A 21,167-nucleotide genomic window follows, 5' to 3' on the forward strand; every position below is an offset into this window, starting at 1 on the left:
CCTGGGACCCGGGAGAGCTTTGGGGAACCTGCAGCTCCTGTTGCCATTTCGGAACACGTATCCTAGATGGCATTTTATGAGCACTGTAAGCCACCTTGGAACTAAACAGCAGGTAGCTCCCGCAGCAACGACATCCTAGAGCAGGGCCCGTCTGCTGCCCGTGAAGTAATCTTCTCAGGGGGCAGGCCATGGGGCAGCGGATGGATGACAGTGGCTGGCAAATGGAGACCCGAAGTAGGAGAGAGAGTTTAAAGTGTGATGTTTGAGAGAACACCAAAAGCTGTGAGTGACATTGTGGCTATTTCCTAGAAATACCGGTTTCTTGTGTTGGTGAGACTGCATTATTTTTTACCATTCTTACATATGTGATTAGTAATATGCTACCCTCAAATCTGTCTGCTGACCATACCAGCCAAAGACTGATGCATGAAGTTTCAGAAACAATGAGTTTTATCTTGCATTTTTTCCTTTTAACTCATAAGCTGCCTGTATTAAATATAATGAATATTCGTTAAGCAGCCAGTGGGTGCTAAGGACAGTGGGGGAATCATAAAGATAAACCAAGGACAGTCTCTTCTGTCAAGTGTATCACAATCCAGGGAAGATGAGGCAAAGCATACTGACTGTGTACAAACCAAAATCTATTACATTCTGTTCTAGAGCTGCAGGTAAAAGTGCTGTAGGAAACAATATTAGGAAGAGTGGGGAGGCCCTTTCGTGGAGAACTATGATTTAAGAAGAACCACGATAAATTGCATTTCCACAGGCAGAGATGGAGAAGATACATTCTAGAGGCAGGGGAAAATATGAACAAAAGCAGGCAGGCAGGGAAGCATCCTGTCTATTCACGACACTATGTGGCGTTCAGATTGATTGAAAAAGAGTTACGTGATAGGAAGTCAGGGGAGGAAGCAGTGCAAGATACCTTAAACCCAAGCAAAATGTTTCCACCTGCTTTCATCCTGTCACCTTGAACCTGAAGGGTGTGTTGTTTATAACATGGCTGTATTGTCCTCTGTGATCTAAAGTTGTTGCAGCTCAGAGTGACTGAGAAAGACAGAGGAAAGCCAGCTGAACACCTTAGGATGTCTGCACCAGAAAAGACACGCAGGTCTAATGCAGGGGTTGGAACTCAGGTTTGTACTTTTAGAAACTATTCTTGAGTTCATTCAGTAGTGATCAAGCTGTGAGGTATTGATTAATTCTACTCAAACTCAGGGTGTGGGATTTTAAAATCAGAGAGCTTATTTTTAAATGTATAGTGTGGGATATTTTTAGCATGTGACTAGATCTGGACATGTTTACAGGACCCTTCTTGGCTTGGAATGTTCTAGGACCTGGCTGACAAATTCAGAGCAGGCCTCTACTTTCTTTCCTTTCTACAGGAGGAGGCAGGGGGTAGGGGTCCTCAATAAATGGATGATATACCCCTCGTGTCTCCGAAACCTACTACCAGTTGGCTGGATTTGGCACTCAAACCTTTTTGCCATTCCTTAATTAGAAGGACAAATCACATACTGGAAGTTTGTGGGTAGGCATAGAATTACAACCAAAGAAGTTTTATCTTCTGAAAAATTATTTTCATCAAGCTCTAAGGAATTGTCCTTCCCTATTCCAGGGTTTTTTCTGACTTCCAACCATGGTCAGTGTTGGACAATGAACAAACTGCTCTATTCTCCTTTTGCAGTGTTCCTTATTGGTTACCCAAACTTTCTATCTCACCGTGCACCTTTATTATAGTCTTGATATTATAATTTCTATATCACAGTTGCTCATCCTTTATTTGTATTTTAACCTGAAGCTTTCCCCTTTATAAAAACATCACAGTTCCTCTGCTGAAATATAAGAAGCCACCCTTGTTTTATCAGGGATATACACATATTGCTTAGGTAATTTGGTTTCCTGGGTAGATTACCAATAGCTTCCATTTTATACCAATTCTTATTAGTTTGTTGGTTTCACAGAGTGACATTTCCTGACACTGAACTCCCTCTAAAAGAACATTGTGTTTTACAGACACTATGAAGAAGCTACACTCTAAGTCTACAAGTATTTTAAGGCATGAATTTCATAATTTCCAAGTGATTAATTAATCGCATGCCTTGTTTATAACATTTCATTGGTCAAACTTTATTGAGTGAAAAAGCTTTTGAATAAAACAAGTAGGAAGGGAAAAGGAGCAAGAGAAGTCAGTTTTGATAAAAAGTCAATATAGATAAGTCAGTACAAGTTCGTATAGGTAAGGAATATCATTTGCAGGTAAATCAATCTCATTCTTGTTTTACAAGTGAAAGAACTAAGAAGCCAAAATGCTGAATCTGAAACACAAATGTTCCAGTTAGGATTATATTGAAATAGAATTTTGTTTTTTTCTGTTTCTATATAAAACCATAATAGCTAGTCAGTCCCATTAAAGATCAAGTCGCCCTAATTGTCTGAATCGTGTGGTTATGGCATCTGCGTATTTATTGGATTATTTTGACCACGTGGTGCCTGACCAAGTTTCTTCATGGTAGCTTGAGGTTACTTGGTGCATTAAAGAATGACCATATCACAGTTATCTATGAGGAGCCAGATACGGAGTCCACAGGCCCTTGCTACTTGCCATGTTTCCTTTTAAACATAGGACATCTGTGTTTGTGGATCTGGGGGTCTGAAGTTTTGCGTTCTTACAGAAGGATCATATTCCAGCACTTCTGGGAATGGCAACAGCTTATATGATCTTGAAACAGACTCCACGAGCCAGAAACCAGCTGAAGCGGATTGCGAAAATGAACTGGAATCCTATTGATGCTGAGGACTTTGAGAAGGGTTGGCTGCTGCTTGCCGATATTTATATTCAATCAGCAAAATACGACATGGCGGAAGAGCTGCTGAAACGGTGCCTGCGTCATAATAAGGTAGGTGACCGAAGAGTAAAAAATTACTGTTAACCTTCGATGTAAAAGTTTTCTGTAATAGGTTATTATAGAATGATGGTCCATTTCTAAGGGTTCTTGTGTGTTTTTTGAAAATTAAATGTTTATTCTTACCACAATCAGGGAATAAACATTAATAAGAAGAAAGAAGCCATTTGCTCTTGAAAATAAAGATAGATTTATGCAGTTTCAAGTTTCAGCTGTGGTATGCCCCACTTATAGAGAGTGTTTATGGAATGTCAAGCATTTGCCTGTGATTATCGAGCTCATCCCAGACCTAATGAAAATTGCAGAAGAACGTTAATTGCGGACGTCTGTCCCTCCTATTAAGAAATACTCTAGATGAATTTACCGCAGCTGCATGTTGTTTTCACATTATTAGAATCCACTATGCATAATACATTTTGTGGGTAAAAGTCTTTTCAGCATTTAATTTGTTTATTAAAAAGTCCTTATCTTTAGGTATGAAATTGAAAATCTTAAAGTCTGTGGAAATCCAAGGCCTTTTAGTAACAGTGCATTTTGGTGTTTAGTCACAAAAAAAGAAGGTTTTATTTTATCATTTTTTAAGTTAAGAATTTGTTAGTATTTGTTGAAAAATAATTGTACTTAACTTAGAAACTTGAGGATATTTATCTTTACAGATTCATAGCAATTACTTCAACATTTTAATCATAGTAAATCTGTTTTATTTTCAGCATATTAGATTACAAAGTGGATCATTTGTTTTTTAAAGAGTTATGATCATCTAATGCTATTAAGTTATTTTCTTAGGAACTTTAAAAACCTAAAACATCAAGCCATTTATCAATTTAGAGTCTGTACATCTAATTTTAAGTTAAATTGTGCTTGAAAAACAGATTCTCATTAATAGGTTTTCAAAAATCTAAACTCCCAGACCCCTCAGGCAGGGGAAACAAAGCAAAAATAAACTGTTGGGATTACAGCAAAATAAAAAGCTTCTGCACAGAGAAGGAAACCATCAACAAAACAAAAAGGCAATCTATACGTGGGAGAAGATAATTGCAATGATATATTTGGTAAGAGATTACTATCCAAAGATACAGACAAGTTGTACAACTCAACACCAAAAAACCCCCAAATAATCCAATTTAAAAATGGGCAGAGGACCTGAATAGACATTTTTTCCAAAGAAGACATACAGGTGGCCACAATGGACACATGAAAAGATGCTCAACATCACTAACCATCAGGGAAATGCAAATCAAAACCATGATGAAATATTACTTTATACTTGTCACAACGGCTAGAATCGAAAAGACAAAAAATAACAAGTGTTGGCGAGTATGTGGAGGTAAGGAAACTCTTGTGGGAATGTGATGGTGGGAATGTGTATTGGTGTAGCCACTATGGAAAACTGAAATTCTGTCTGTACTGAAACCCTAATTCCCCTGTAATCTTGCTTAATCCTAGACTAGGCACGTAAGGGTCAGCCATCTGGCAGTTTACATTTTTCTTTTTCCTTTTTTTTTTTGGTGGGAATGTGTACTGGTGCAGCCACTATGGAAAACGTTTTATGGACGTTCCCAAAAAAATTAAAAGTAGAAATACCATATGATCCAATAATTCCACTACTGGGTATTTACCCAAAGAAAATCAAAGTACTAATTGAGGGAGTCTGCTTCTCTCTCTCTCTCTCTCTCTCTCTTTTTCTCCCCCTCTAGGCCCTCTGCCCCTCCCCCCACTCATGTTTTCTCTCTCTCTCTCTCTAAGTAAATAAATAAATAAATCTTTAAAAAAAAATAAAAAGAAGTGATCCAAGTGTACATTGATAGATGAACGAATAAAGGAGATGTGGCATATATATACAATGGAATGTTATCAGCCATAAAACAGAATGAGTCTTTGCCATTTGTGACAACATGGATGACCCTAGAGGGTATTATGCTAAGTGAAATAAGTCAGAGAAAGACAAATACCATAGATTTCACTTATATGTGGAATCTAAACAAACAACAACAACAACAAACATACTCATAAATTCAAAGAACAAACTAATGGTTGCCAGAGGGCTCGGGAGTAAGGGGATGGGCAAAATGGGTGAAGAGAAATGGGAGATACAGACTTCCAGTTATGGGATGAATAAGTCATGGGACGAAAGGTACAGCATAGGGAATATGTGCTATTGTAATAGTATTGTATGATAACAGATGGTAGCTGCACTTGTGATGAGCAGAGCATAAGGTATAGACTTGTTAAATCACTCTGTTGTACACCTAAAATTAATGTAACATTGTGGGTCAACTATACTTAAATTAAAAAAAAAAAAAAAAGGAAAAAGAAAAATGTAAACTGCCAAATGGCTGACCCTTACATGCCTAGTCTAGGATTAAGCAAGATTACAGGGGAATTAGGGTTTCAGTACAGATAGAATTTCAGTTTGCCAGAACACTGACAGCGATATATTGCATGGTTGAACACGATGGCTACTTCAGAGGCGCCAGTTTGGCTGATTAGACATGTCAATATTGGAAGCATGAGATTCAGGAACTAGAGCTTAGAAACCTTGAATTGTATAATTAAAAGATGGAGATCATCCAGATCTGGGACAGAAATGTACAAGATGATACTAGACCATCTTGTCATACCAGATGGCAAGGAAGCTATCGAAGATGATTAGAGTCACGTCAAGGACTTAGGAGCCAACTTGAAGACACTCACACTAGCCAAAGTTGGAACACATTAACTATCAGTAAGAATAGTAACTGCAGTGGATTGAAACACACCAAATAAGTTTAAATCCCATGAGTTTACAAAGATCCAAAAAAGAAAAAAAGAAATCAAAAACCTAACTGGTCACCACTGAGCTATGCTCATGAACTGTTATTTCTGAAGCCAGCGAATAAAGGGAAGGCATTAAGCACTTAGCCTACCTTTTCTGTGTGAACTATACTACTGAGCAACAATAGAGCATAAAAGGAGACGTTTCTCATGATAGATATTTTCCAGCTAATAAATGAAGAGTGATAGACAATCACCATTTTCCATCCCTGATAAATTAATGAATGGATTTAACATCATAAAAAGAGAATCTGATATTATGTGCCTCCTGAGGGAAGAACATGCCATCTATGACGGGGCCGGACTGGGGTGAGCAAGTCAAACCCTCACTTGGGGTCCAGAATTTAAAAGGTCACTTTAAGTCTCAGGAATTATCTTCAGCAGCTGGTGCTACTATAACAAAGTCCTATAGACCGGGTGTCTTATAAACAGCAGAAATTGATTTCTCCCAGTTCTAGAGGCTGGAAGTCTAAGATCAGGATGCCAGCCTGATTCAGTTCTGGTGAGGGCTTTCTTCTGGGTTGCAGACCACCAACTTTTTGTTTTATCCTCACATGGTGGAAGGAGAGGGTGAGAGAACTGTCTGGGGTCTCTTTTATAAGGACACTGGTCCCATTCGTGAGAGCTCCATCCTCATGACCGAATTCCCTCACAAAGACCCCATCTCCTAGTACCATCACACTGGAAGTGAGGGTTTCAATGTATGAATTTTTTAAACATCCAGTCCACTGTAGATAAATAAGCATTTAATCAAGATTATTATAGAATATTATAACAAATTATAATAAAAATTATTATAATAAATAATTTAGTGCAATATTTTTTAAATCAAAATGGCAAATAAATAGCATCTGACAGTGCTGTGCTGAATCCTTTGAAGCCAGAAACAAAAGGGGAAAGGTATGCCTCCATATCCATGTTTTTATGTATTTTTCAATGGGTAATGATTTTAATGAAAATATTATTGACATATTTACTCCCATTAAAGTCAGGAAAATAAAATAATAAATTTTGTTTGGGTATAAAGAGAATATCCAGATTTAAAATGTGAATTTCAACATCCCCGCTTTTCAGTTTGATTTGTAAAAATTAATGTTTGGGAAAAAATTAGCAATTAAAAAATCACAAAAACACGTATACAGAGTTGTGCATTTTTCCTTTTGCCTCAGGCTCCAATGTGGCTCAGCAGGGCACTGACCTCTGAAGTCCTTTCACCTCTGTCCCCAAAGATCGAAATCAAATTTAAACCTCTAGATCTAATTATAATTTCCAGATATCGGTGAGATGGGAATACATTACATAAGCACCACAAGGATGCACTCAACTAAATCTGGGCTGTGACAAACTCAAGGATAAAAATTCTTGTTTGCTACTTTTAACCACAAGAAAAGAGACCTGGAGAGAAATGAAGGGAAACCTCTAAATCAAAGGAAAATTAAGAGACATTTTAGCCAGTCACAACATGTGGGCCTTGTTTGGCTCATCATCCTAACAAACTAAAGTCAAAACAAAATTATATTGAGACCAGTTGGAATTTGAATAATGACTGGATATTTGGTAATACCAAGGAGTTGTTACATTTTAGGTATGATAAACTGTGGTTCTGTTTAAAGGAAGTCCTTATATTTAAAGAAGCATACTAAAATATTTATGAATGAGATGGTACAATATCTGAGGACTTTTTATTTGCTAATACAGAAGGACGAGCATGGGGAGGTAGATGTTAAAACAGTATTAGTCGTGATTTAATTGTTGAAGATAGAGGTTCATGGGGTTCATTACACTGTAAATTTTAACTTGAAATTATTTGTAATAAAAACTGTATATGTATATATGTAAAATATACATTCCCTTGCCTGTCCCCTAAAAATCCTGACTCTGGGGGGAATGGGAGTCGGGCTTGATTAGAATCTTATTATTAAGTCCCATAGATGATTTGATTGCATAGCCAAGGTTGAAAAACATTGTTTTATGGGCCAATTAAATGACTTAATGTGGTCGACCTCTACAGTCCTAAGCACCCCATCAAATCAAGTTTAATCTATTAATACATCTTCCATTTTCCTTCAGTCTTGCTGCAAAGCTTATGAATATATGGGGTACATTATGGAAAAAGAGCAAGCATACACAGATGCTGCCTTAAACTATGAGATGGCGTGGAAACATGGTAATCAGACAAATCCAACAGTCGGTGAGTTTAACAAATTAGATACAAGGTTTTCACTGGAAACTTGGGTTCTATTTGTAAATCTTCATTTAAATGCATTTGATTTCTTTTTAAGAACAAAATATACATTAAGAGCCAACTTCCTTTATTAGTCCTTCTGAAAAAAATAAATTTTATATTCATAATAGATTATTAACTTAATAGTTATTAAGTATAATTTCTTGAGATTCAAACTGGTCCTCAGTCACCTTAAAGGACATCTAATCTAATTCTGCCCCTTTCTCTCCCTTAACCCTCAGCCATTTCTGAATGGTAATGCTGGGGGGAAAAGTGTTCCCGCGTCAGGTCAGTTAGGAAAACATTTCATTAAACCAAGTTCTGTAGGTTTCTTTATTGCAGGACTTCTCTGTGCTTTTATACACTAATGTAAATGGTGATGGATGTCACAGAGGGAACATGTTTCCCCCGATAGTATGACCATAGACTTTTTTTTTTTTTCCTGAGCATCTAGAAACATCAGCTTGTTCCAGTGATAGACTCAAGGAATGCACTCTCCAACATCCCTACCCGATAGACAGATCCAGGATATACTTAGTGACTAGCCTCCCCCCACAATGTGAGGGAGCTCATCCCTATGTTCTTCCTTTTCTTTGTACTGAGCTGAAATATGCTGCATTGAAGCTGCCAGGTCTTCTTTCTGGAGCAACCCACAGAGCCCTTTCCTTCTTACACGTGTGGTATACTCTAATTCAGCTTTCTGTCCTGTCTCTCCGAACGCGTCTCTTCAAACTATCTCAGTTACTCGCCCATTTTTCCTGAGACTTGCTTCCAAATCTTTCACCCTCCTTGTTGCTGTCTCCTGGAAACTCTAAAATAGTGCTTCCCAATCTGTGCTTTGGAATACTTGGTGAGATATTAATAGTTATTTCTTTACAAAAAAGAACAAATGAAAAGAGAGAGTTGAGTATGAGGAGATTAGATTTCATGGCCAAATGAGTTTGGAAAAGGCCGTTTTATTGGTCCATACCCCTCCTGACCTGTTGTACTAGAAATGAACAAGTTCCTGAATTATACTTAAGATTATGTATAATCAAGCTGGTTTTTATATTAGGCATTTTAGTAGTTGTTAACTCGGCCTTATGGTGGCATCTGTCTTTAGCAGCCATGTCATGGTATGGACTCAGATTTAATTTGCAGTCCGATAGGTCATCTTTACATTAACTGCTGTTAGTTCAGGACTTCCCCCACCATGTATTTTTCTGGGTTCTGTTACTTTACTAGACTTGTATAGGGCAGAGGAACTAATACAGTACCATTTGTTGATGGTATTTTTCCTTCTCAAGTATCCTGTATCCTACAGAATCAAGTCAGCTTGTAAAATGAAAATTCCTTAAATGTCTTTAAAAATATATGTAATTTTGATACTTTATTCCATAGAAGGTATACATTTAGAAGTTAAATTATTTAAACATTCTATTCCTTGGAAGACTTCAGCAAATATAGAGATTCTAACTTATTAGTTCTCCCATTGTGTCATCTGTGTATTTTATAGATGATTTTATCAATTTCCCCGACTTCTCATTGGTAAGTTTTCTCTGAGGCTCTTAATTCATTCTTTAGTTTCTTCCTTAAGGTGGTCATTACATCTAACACCCGCAGTTGCCTGGCCAAGTTAACAGTGCATTTCACTTTTTCAGTTGTCAGGAAATCCTTCAAATTATGGTCTTGTTCTTTCCGTAAGATTCAGGCTTGAGTGCTATCACTGTGAGAAGCACCAGGAACGGAGAGCCAGGAAGAAAACACATCTATGTCTGCCCCTCTGCACCCATTCTCGGGGCACAGGGCACCACTAACTAGACTGTTCACAGTGTTCATGTTCCTCTCTCCACTCCCCTCCCCTGCTACCTTTTCCCCCCCTGATTACATAGTGTTGAATTTTTATAAGCTTGACAGGTGTAATGTGGCAGCAGTGCACATTTTCTTCGCCATTTCTGGCCCTTTATTTCCTCTCTCAGATTTTTTGGGCAAGGTGATCTATCAAGTTTCTTCCAACATTAAAACTTTGTGCTTCCAATTTAGTAATTGACTAAATTGCTAATATATGTGTGGCACTCTAAAACTTTTAAAAGCATTTCACAAGTATTTCATTTGATCTTAAAACCGCACTAGGAGCTGGGGGTGGGGTTCTGATGAGGAAACTTGAAATTGACAGCTCACCTGACTTGCTCAGGTCTCCAAGCTAGTCAGGAAGCCAGAAACCAAAACTGAAATCCAGGCTTTTTGGCTCTAGTTTCCATGTAAAGTATGATTGACATGGCATGACATCTTAAATTGTTTTCCTTTTTAAATGTCACCGACTTTATTTTTAGCCTGTTTTACATTTCCTTGGTAATGATATCAAGTTTAACTCTCTGAAACTTACTGTTTTCATCATTGACAGTTTTATAGGCATGTATGTTTATGTGTGTTTATATCAAATATTATGAATTTTAGATAATTCCTCTCTCTTACTGTTCACTACCTTATGATTACATTAGCCAGTAATTCTTTTCAAATATTTGTTTGAAATTAAAAAAAAAAAATGCTTTGGTACTTTTATTAGGGCCCAGGAGCAGCATTCAAATGTACCTAATTTATATTTGTAAGACGTAAAGTGAAATACCAAATTTATGAATTTTACATATTATTTTACACCATGGTATATCACTTCGCATTTGTGGGGTACAATGCCACTGTTACTTTCTTATCTCCTTCTGTTTGCTAACTCTCATAGCGTTCTTATGGAAAAACAGCAGTCCTTTAAGACTGTCTTAAAACCTTATTTTAAATGTATTTGAACCCTGGCACTTTAGTCTCAGTACTTGCGATAGTTGTTACTTACGGTTGATGTGGAATGTCTGACGACTACTCTACCCTCTTCTGGGCGGCTGTCCTAACTGCTCTGCCCTGTCACGTTGTACTCTGGTCTGTCCATTCCTGCGGCTCCCACCACTGCCTGTTATGAGAGCAGCTTCCTCTGCCTAAGAGTGTTCGCGCCTCAGTGCAGGCCTCCTCCCTCTGACTGCAAGCGTTGCTGACACCCCCCCCCCCCCATCCAGGTTTCCTACTCTAGGGCCCTTGGCCCGTACCTTGCTTTCATACCATTTATCTCACTTTGGAAAGTGGTAACTTACTTGCGTGATTATTGAAATAACCTACACTATTTCCTAATAGACTGCAGACCTCCTGCCTGTAGGAACAGCGTGCCTGACATGTTAGGGGCGAAACAAGTCTGTGCTGTCTAAATGGACAGCTGTGCTATCGTTCACTGTCCGGTGGTGAGTCTGCACTATAACCTGACATAAATGGGACTTTGTTAGTAAGTTACAAAAGCCGTCTTGCAGGATGGCAGTCTTCTCACTGCAGGCCTCTTTCCAGCTCCATTTTCTGTTGTACCTGTTCTCCCTCCCGTCATCCCATCACCTCTCTCTTCTAGTGTGCTCACCAGCCTTCTTTTAGACTTCTCCCATGAGTAAGCAAACAAAGGAGGAGGCAAAAAAGGTGATGCTAGCCGTGTGCTCTGTAAATAGTACTACATCATTATGGCTTGCTTTCTTTTTTTTTTTTTTGTCTTAACAGGATACAAACTGGCGTTTAATTACTTAAAAGCAAAAAGATATGTGGATGCCATTGACATATGTCACCAGGTAACACTTCAATTTAGATGTCTTAAAACTTTTCAGCTGCACGATTTCCTACTTTTAGTTCATCTCAAGATGTACATGAATAGAGGTAGAGGATGTTGTGTTTTGGTTAAATGACTCATCAGATACATCTGAGAGAGATTACCACCTTTCCAAGTTTAGAAAATGATCAAGTTTCCTTAAACATGTTTTTAATTGGGGCTCCAATAATAAAATGTTTCTATCAAGTGAAAGACAGAGGCTAGAGGAGAAGCATGTGAAATAAAACTACTGATTCTCCAAGCCATTGTTCTGAATGAAGTTCTTGTGAATGTGTCCAAGTCTGGTTAGTAGAGAATTCAGATTTATAAATTAGAGATAAGAGGTATTTCTGTTATTTAGAAGTCATTCGATTACATTTCTGTAATTGATCCCTAACTAAACGATCCCTTACTAAAATGACAAATACTTAAGTTACACTTTTAGAATTTGCAGCTTCTTTATATATACATTGTTTTGTTTTGTTTTGTTTTTTAAAGATTTTATTTATTTGACAGAGAGAGACACAGTGAGAGAGGGAACACAAGCAGGGGGAGTGGGAGAGGGAGAAGCAGGCTTCCTGCAGAGCAGGGAGCCCGACGCGGGGCTCGATCCCAGGACCCTGGGATCCATGACCTGAGCCGAAGGCAGACGCTTAACGACTGAGCCACCCAGGCGCCCCTAGAATTGGCAGCTTCTTTATATATACATTGTCTCGCTGATATATAAGGCATAGCCCCATTGTTCCAGATAAGGCATTATATTCAACATTGTTAGGAGCTCCAAGAAAAGCTCCTTAGAAAAGAATTATGTAATGTCTCCTACCCCAGATCGCTGTCTCAGCATCATTATAGCAAATACGTGGCTTCAGTGATTGCTATTGATTACTGAACTCTGTAAGGCAGTATTTCACATTAAGGTTAAGGTTGTGCATTAATGTAAGTTATACATTAGAATCATTTGTGGAATTCTTTTAAAAATGACTATCTCCCCACTCCTAGACTCAGTAGACCTGGAAATTTATATGTTTCAAGATTCTTCCAGGTAAATCTGATGTGTGCTCCTGGTCAAAAATAACTCTGTAAGGGTTTTTTAAGTATCATATGAATAGCCCAAATTTTCTAAATACTTAAAATCATTGATACATACTTGTTTTTTTGCAACTGATCTATTAAGGAAGTAAGTATATTTGTTGTATTTCCCACATGTATTTAAATGTATTCTATTGTTGTCATCTAATTACTATTACTATGAGTTATGTCACATTTCAGCTGTCACCTTTAAGAAGGGTTGTTATATTTGTAGTATTAATACAATGAAATCTCAACTGTAATGCTCATTTCCAGCAAGTTTTGTAGCTCTCCAGTTCTCAGTAATCATTTACAAGTTCTCATGCTTTAGTTTTGTTTTTTGTTTTTTTGTTTTTGCAGGTTCTTGAAGCACATCCAACTTATCCAAAAATCAGGAAGGATATACTTGATAAGGCCCGTATATCTTTGAGGCCTTGAAAAGTGCTTTAATTTAGTTTGTTGGTTATGCAGGAAATGACAGGCCTCAGTTCTTATAGTTCAGAATAGGTTTGAGCTAAAACTTTGTAACAGAAGCATACTTTTCTTTCTCCAGCAGAGGCTGCTATTGTATATAAGGAGAAATGCTATGTCAAATGGCTGGGTTTCTGATGGAGAAGGTCAGTGGGAGCTGGTTTATTTGATTGGCTTTCTTGATTAGGAGCAGATTTAGTGTCTCTGTGGTAAAGATTATAACCCATTTCTATAAAGAATATTTTGTTAAATACGAGGTAATTAAGTATCCTATATCTTTTCTAAGGAATATTAGTTGTTTATTTCAGGAAATACATTCAAAATGCTTTTGTTCTTTGTTAAAATTTTTTGTAACATTCTCTGTTGTTTCAAAGGTTTGAGAAAATGTTCTTGTAAATAATGTATGAAAAGAAAAAGTATATTTTAATAAAAACTTTATAAATGTATGGTTTGTATTGCTGTTGGAACTCAAAAGACGTGGTAAGTTTTGCAAAATCAGGGTAAGCTCCCCTAAACAATTTGCACTGTTAATGAGTAGTTGGAATATGTGACATTCCTAGAAAAATCTTTTTGGAAAAGTGTAAAGAATGGGAGCTTCCATTCCCTTTGTTGAACTCATTCTTTCTGCTTTCGATGCCAATGTGATCTTAAGAAATAATCTGGATGTGAAATCAGTTGAAATAGGTAAACTCTCAGAGCAATAATTCACCTTAGCCCAAAGACTAGATCTCTTGATGGCACTTGAGACACGGTAACATCTGGCCGGGAAGGGTGACAGGACAGTTTTGGTCAGCAGGGACTCCCAGGCACACCCTGTGAAAACAGCTGCTTCCCTTACCGTGCCTGCCACCCTCTGGCATAGCGGCTCTCAGCCTCTCAGGTTAAATTTAACCTAATCTTAATCAACTCAGTGTTTAGCATTATTTCTGACTTGTTGTCTACATCTTTTTCAGTTGTCTTTAAAAATACCATAAATAGGGTCTACTCTTTCATTTGCATTTCCAATAAATACAGAGTATTTTTAAGTCGCTTGTTGCTTGTAAGTGTCCTATGTTTATTTTTTTTGAGCTATATTCTCTTGTTTTTGACTACTTCTGCAATTTTCCAAAGTCCTTCTAATTCCAGTTATACGTCATAAAATTCTCATCATTCTTCTTTTTCACCTACCTTATTTATGGCATTTCATGAAAATATTTAAGAGCATTTATGAAGCATTTCATATCTGTTAGAACACTTTCATGTGTCTTATTACAGTTGATCACCAGAACCCTAGAATGTGTGATTCTGGAACTGCGGCAGATTAGCTCTTTCTTTGTAATTCAGCCTGAATGGACGTTGTTAAGGATATTATATAACAGAGTACCTTAAGTAGTTCCAGTGAATTTGCATCATGGAATGCTAGAGTCCTGGAAATTGGATAGAGAAAGTAGAACATCTCTTCTCCCAGCAAGACACTTCCAAATCAGTCTTCCTATCTGTAAAACGGGGAGTTTGTTTTTGTTTCTTTAGCAACCACTTAATATTTTGCACCTGCCATTTGTGAGGTACTATTCTAAGAACTTTACTTACATTATGTCTTCTAATTCACACTCAGCTTCCCAGAGAAATAATACTCTTATTTTTCAGATGAGGACGATGGAGTTTCAAACTAAATGATTTGCCCAAGGTCACAGAAAAAGTGTCAGAATCTGGATGCCATACTGACCCAGACAACTTCAAAGCTCACGCCCTGTTTCCTATATTAAGACATTTTGCATCAGTAAGAGGGATTGTGTCTATAAGAAAAAATTCTCTTGTCTACATCTGGCTAGCAGAAGAAACTAAGTGTTCTATCACAGAGCTAGTCAAGTAATGAGGAACAAGATGAACTGAGTGGAGTGAACAGCTCTTACAAACGTGAAATTACCGAAAGGAAGTCTAGCTGAGGAGTAGTGTAGTGCGGCAGTTAAGTACATGGATTTGAAATCAGACCAGCCTGGGTTTCAGCTGGGCTCTACCACTTACTAGGTGTTTAATCTTTCTCAAGTTATGTAGGTTCTCTGAGCTTCTGTTTTCTCATCCATAAAGAAGCATATAAGGATAATCTGCCTCAGGTCGTTGTGAGGATTAAATGAGAAAACATACATAAAACGCGTAATGAACCTGACTCACTTAGGCTCTTAATGAACAGTGGCTCTACTTATTTCTTATGAGTGGAACAGGGCCAAGTAGTAACTGCAACTGAGAAAAACCTTCACAGAAGAAAAAAATGAAGTCCAAGGTGAGATAAAAAGGACAAGTGAGTTCCCCAAGACTGCTCAGCCGAACGGGATTCAGGGTTCTCATTCATGCTTGCCCTCCTCCCCACCCTACTCCTTCTTTTTTCCCCTCTGTCCTCTCCCCTCCCCACACCAAACACTGTGCTGTACTCTTTACATGCATAATCTCTTTTCATCCATCTCTGCTTTTGCTCTAGCCTCCTCTAACCTGGGGTTCTCTCCCTGCTCTCCTCTCCCTTACCCTGCTTCCTGTCTCCGAGCTTCCTGCTCTAGGCTTATTCTTTCTTTCTTTCAGGTGTCGGTTTATTGTCACCTCATCAGAGGCCATGTCCACGTCCGGGCCCAAAGTCTAAAGCAGCCATCCTGTCATGCTGTATCTTTTTAAACTGTTTAGCGCTTAACCAGTCTCTGATGTCTTCTTGTTCCCTGAGGCGTGGTTTATGACCAGGCCTTACGTGACCTACCCAAGATCACGTATCGAGGAAAGCGGGAACTCAAACTGCTAGTTGAAGGAATCAGGTGAAATGAGAGTTTGGGGGCTGCGCTAAGGACAGAGAGCAGAGGAGCACAACATGAAAGAATCTTCTATCAACCTCGGATCAGAATACCATCCCCTCATGGTGAGGAAGCAGTTACAAGTTTAATGCACTTTGACCTTAAGCCAGCTAGTATGATGAACTGGGTCCCAAGAAGAAATAGCTTTCTTCCCTAGAAGTCAAGAACCTAGAGCAGTTCTGGAAGGGTTTTCCGCATGCACAGCTGAGGAAGCTACGTTGAACCTTGCATTAGGGTACATCTAGTCCCTACTAGAGTAGTAGAGTCGCTGTGGAAACCAAATGACCAATTAAGACTGACAGAAACTTTTAGTTTGGGACTGGAGACAAGTGACTAGCCTTATAATAGGATTATATAGCACTGCTAGCGCTGATGAAGTAATACACGAAAGACTGGCAAAGGTGCAAGGAAGCTAACATGTTCATACTCTGCTGGCACAGTGTAGTCAGCCTTCCTGAAGGGCATTCGGCAGCATGAATTAAGAGCTTGTCCTTTGAGTAATCGCACTTAGAAAAGTTTTTCATGGGAGATATTCAGAAATTTCTCAAAATTTTTCAGTTAAAAAAAATGTAACAGCAAAAAGCTTATTTTTTGTTTTTTGGGTTTGTTGTTGTTGTTTTTGTTAGCAAAACACTCAACATAAAGGAAGTGGTCAAATATATTAAAGTTTACCCAATAATGGAATACTATGTAGTCATCAAAACTATTTTCAAAGATGTTTTTATGTGTTTTTTAAAACTTCTCAAAGATTTTTAACTGCTAAAGTTCTCAAAAAATAATAAGCGAAATAGCAGGAAACATAACTCCATATAAAATATTAACTTGGAAAAAAATAGATGCATGGATATAAATACATACAAAACCAGAGGAAACTAACCCAATTTTTGGGAGGCGCTTAGGTGGCTCAGTCAGTTAAGCGTCTGCCTTCGGCTCAGGTCATCATCCCAGGGTCCTGGGATCGAGTCCCGCATCAGGCTCCCTGCTTAGCGGGGACTCTGCTTCTCCGAACTCTCCCTCCACCCCCCCACCTGCCCGACTCATGCTCTCTCTCAAATAAATAAATCTTTTTTTTTTTTAAAGAAATTAACCCAAATTTTAACTCATTATATCTGAGTGCCAAAATAATCAGAAATGTATTTATTTTACAAGTTAGCTGCAATGAACATATATACTAAAAAAATTTGTGGTTTTTTTTTTTTAGAGAACAACGTTCTCAAACTTGCTTCTTGCTGACTGTTTAAAGTTCTTTAGCTGAGCGAAGATGAGTAGGAAAAACTAAACAAAAGCTAACATTCTTTCAACTCTTAACACCCACGCTTTACTACTAATTGTTTATGCAAAATGTAATCTGGTTTATTTCACTTGTCAGAGGAAAAGATTCAGGATGTAGAAGATAAAAAAAGACTGCGGGAAATATTAACAGGGGTGGTAATAGCCATGATAATAGGAGAACATGGGATTACTAAAGAGGCTAGAAGTTTCTCTCATCAAAATGGGTAAAGAGCACAGTCTCGCAACTGCAGAAAAATTGAGAGCAAAGCCAGTTCTCTGCAGTTTTAGCTCATATTCTAATAAAGTTCTAGTGATGATCCTACCAAATTCAATAAGAAGCCAGTGGAAATAACTGAACTCACACAGGGCCACAGTGTGGTTGTTCAGTTTTGTGTCCTGAACCTCCCCCCCTTGGAGGAAGAGGGCCCCCTCTTCTAATCTGAACAAAGATTCCTTGTAGGTTAGTAACAGCCCTGTGAATGGAAGGTGAGGCGTTACGGACAGCAGACAGCCTAGGAAATGTTCAGATACAGAGCTGAGCGTAAGGGCTTGGGGGGCATGCTGGCTGCAGAGTCCTGTGACGGGACCAGTGTCTTGCTTCGTTTCTCTGGTTTCTAAGATCGGAGCTACTTGAGCATCTTGGAATATTTAAAGCCAACAGATACTGAAGATACAAGAAAGAGAAGAGGGGAAAACTGGAGTAGGAAAAGGGTGAGGGTCTGGGGGCGTTTAGAAGAATTAGAGTTTGCAGGGATGTGTGATTTTTGTAAGGAGAATATCAGAACCAAAAAACTGCAGAAAAGAGGTCTGACAGATAAAGGTGGCCTCGGGAGCCCTTATGCTAATTGGCTCCAATAATTTTGTAATAAATAAAATGGACTTTGACCTAAATGCAGTACCACTGCTTCATATGCATGGAATTTGGGGGCCTCTGTTTTCCTTGGGCTCTGAAGTATTTTTCACTTACTTCCAGGTTCCTGGTGGTGGTTGCTGGAAGTCTGCCTGCCAGATTAGAGGGGGGTTACTGTAACATAATAAATCATAGTTATGGGCGGAAAAAAGTGCTACCCACCTTTTAATACTCTTCTTAAGAACCAGATGTTTTCTAGAAAAATGCTTCACTCTACAATCTGCCTTACAGTGCACATAAATGAATCTGGCACCATGCCCACAAAAGCAATATGATCCCATAAATGAAAGCTGAGTAATGAGCAGATTCTAAATGTCTTCCTTCCGAGTGGTATAACCTTAGAAGCTATGGCAATCTTTAAACCAAACTGTTTTCAAATAGTGTGCATGTTATTTTTATCTTTCTTCAAACAAATTGTTTTGGCAACGTAAAAGAAACTCTGTTTAAAAAAAAAAAAATAAGGGTATTTTAAGAAGGTAATTACTATTTCAGTTTCCGCCAAAGGCAGGCTACTTTTATTTTTAATGGGTAAATGATGTAAGAAGTTTAAAAAAAAAATTTTTTTTTTAAATCACAAACAGAGCTGGGAAGTAGTAGTATGCTCACTTTTAATGAGCCAGGGTAAGAGGTTCTGCTCCCCAGTTAGAGATTAAACTTTCTTTGAAAAACTAAGTTTAAAAACTTGGAAGGAAAAAAAATGTGCTAAAATGCTAAGCAGTTATGTAAATGCTCTTTTCAAACACTTTAAGTTAAATACTTGAAATTGCTTTAGTTAATGAATAAAAACTTCTCCCGACATATAATTTCTTGAAAAACGTCTGACCGATTTTTCACATTGACTTAAGTCACAAATTGCAGAGGACATTTGGAGGGGAATTGAGGAATTGGGAAAGTCCAGGATTTTGAGAACACCCAAGAGCAAAGTTAAAATGATTGAACATATGCCCCACAAAGAGGCAAGAGGAAGAAATGTTACAAACAGGGTGTGTCTGGATCCTGCTAGCACTTCTCTGTGCTAAACACATAACTCTTAAGTTATAGTGTCGGATCTTTTTGTACGCTTTTGTTATTGTTGTTTTCCTAGATTTCTTAAAATGTCAAATATTCATTATTTTAGTTCCAGTACAAATTGTTTTTATTTTCACAAAAATAGAATTTTTTTTTCTTTTTTGGTTGACTTTAACTTTTCATTTGGAAATCTTTTCAGACTTACAGAAGTTGCATGAATAAGAAGAGTACAAAGACTACCCACTTGCCGTTCACTCAGATATAAAAATATTGCCACTGTCTTACCTCAAGGCTCCATCCTGTGTGCCTTCTCTGTGTGGTTACGTATGTTTCTGTATACGTTGATGCATACACACTTAGATACTCATACCCATACATAGAATTTTTTCTGAGCATTTTGAGAGTAAGTTGCATATATTATACATGCCCCTGTTCTCCTAAGTACTTTCTTGTGTATTTCCCAAGAATGGAAATCCTTCTCCAATCACAGTACAGTCGTGAGCTTGAGTAAATTTAACATCGACACAGGAATTTTAATCTCCCATTCTACTTCCAGTTGGTGCCATAATGTCCTCTATCCCATAGCATCCTTTTCCTCCAATCTGGTTCCACTCTGGGATCGGGGACTGCATTGCTTGTCATGCCTCTTTAGTCTTGTTTAAAGCTGGGGCAATTCCCACAACCTTTCTCTGTCTTTTGTAACACAGCCATGTCTGAAGGATACAGTCATCCAGCCCTTTTCTTTATTGTAGAGTTGTTCCTCATTTGGGGATAGTCTGATAGCTCTTCACGGTTAGATTTACACTGAGCACACCTGGCCATAATCCTGTATAAGTAATGCCTTGTCCTTAGGGTATCCTCTGGAAGCACACAGTGTCCATCTGTCCTGGTTGATGACATTAATTTTGATTACCCAGTCAAATTTTCCCACTCTGGAGTTGTTAGTGTTTTCCCTTGTAACTAGTAACCAATCTGTGAGGAGATACTTTTAGATCATACAAATAGTCTACTCTTCTTCAAAAATATTCCCTAGGTTAGCATGATTCTTTCCTGATCTCTTCTTTACCATGATGGTTATAAAAGACAGTCCCGTCTGTCATCAGCGCATTCTCCACATGTACCAACCAGTCAGCCCTCAGCATTTTACTGTAAGCAAGAGCCCCTCCCTTTCTTACTTATTATTTTTTACTTTTTATGAATTAATCTATTATTTATGGATTCATGAATTCTTTTTATTCCCCCCCAATGACTCATAAGTCACTAATGTCCTTATTTTGGTGCTTGAATTGTTTCAGATTTGGCCAGCGGGACCTGCATTAAGCTGGCTCCTCTGGCCTTGGGACATGCCCCCATCATTTTTTTTTTTTCCTTTTTGAGCACTTCCCTACTTTCTAGTATAACAAAATGTCTTAGGTTGAACTTCTAATTGCCCTTCCCCAGCCCTGCAGTCAGCAGTTTCTCCAAGGAGCCCTGGTTCCCTTTAGTGAGGGGATGGTGTTAGAGATCAAGATCTTACTGCTAAAGTGCTCACTGCTACTAGGGTGAATTGTTTCTAAACACTCTGAGCAGGGGCGCCTTGGGGGCTCAGTCGGTTAAGTGTCTGACTCCTGGTTTCAGCTCAGGTCACGATCTCACGGTCATGAGATAGAGCCCTGTGTCAGGTTCTGCACTCAGCGGGGAGTCTGTTTGAGATTCTCTCCCTCTCCCTCTGCCCCTCCCCTTGCTCACTCTCTCTCTCTTTCTCAAATAAATAAATCTTCTAAAAAGAAATGTAAACACTTTGAGCAAATAAAAAACATGCATGCATATGCACACGTACACATGTATACACATATATGTGTGCACATACACATGAATGCACAAATAAATACACACATATTTTAGAAATCACAAAACTACATCCATTTCTCCAATTCCGATTTATCATCTTGGGTTCTTTCTTGCTTTCCCCCAGTCTTCATTTGTACCTCCCTTATTCCACAGTGAGACCTTGAGTCCCAACAACCTCAACATATTTGTTCATTTCTTCAATCCT

The 21,167-nt window shown here is 38.3% G+C and overlaps 1 protein-coding gene across 7 annotated transcripts in view; it reads left to right on the top strand.

Moving 5' to 3' along the window:
* The window catches only part of TTC21B (tetratricopeptide repeat domain 21B), an 89,948-nt gene that overhangs the window by 61,593 nt on the left and 7,188 nt on the right, over positions 1 to 21,167 (top strand). For 2 of the 7 annotated variants that reach the window (XR_004300116.1, XR_004300118.1), the window contains exons 26-29: positions 2,676 to 2,900; positions 7,791 to 7,911; positions 11,506 to 11,573; positions 13,019 to 16,007. Coding sequence is in view for 3 of the 7 variants with exons in the window: in XM_032409033.1 (XP_032264924.1) it covers positions 2,676 to 2,900; positions 7,791 to 7,911; positions 11,506 to 11,687 (528 nt within the window). In the remaining 4 variants the exon portion in view is untranslated. Of the gene's footprint in view, positions 1 to 2,675; positions 2,901 to 7,790; positions 7,912 to 11,505; positions 12,123 to 13,018; positions 16,634 to 17,143; positions 20,624 to 21,167 lie in introns of those variants that run through there. The other 5 variants (XR_004300117.1, XR_004300121.1, XM_032409070.1 and 2 more) reach the window with 5 other exon arrangements.

This window comes from Phoca vitulina, unplaced genomic scaffold (assembly GCF_004348235.1).
Source record: "Phoca vitulina isolate PV1807 unplaced genomic scaffold, GSC_HSeal_1.0 scaffold1, whole genome shotgun sequence".
Classification (NCBI taxonomy): domain Eukaryota; kingdom Metazoa; phylum Chordata; class Mammalia; order Carnivora; family Phocidae; genus Phoca; species Phoca vitulina.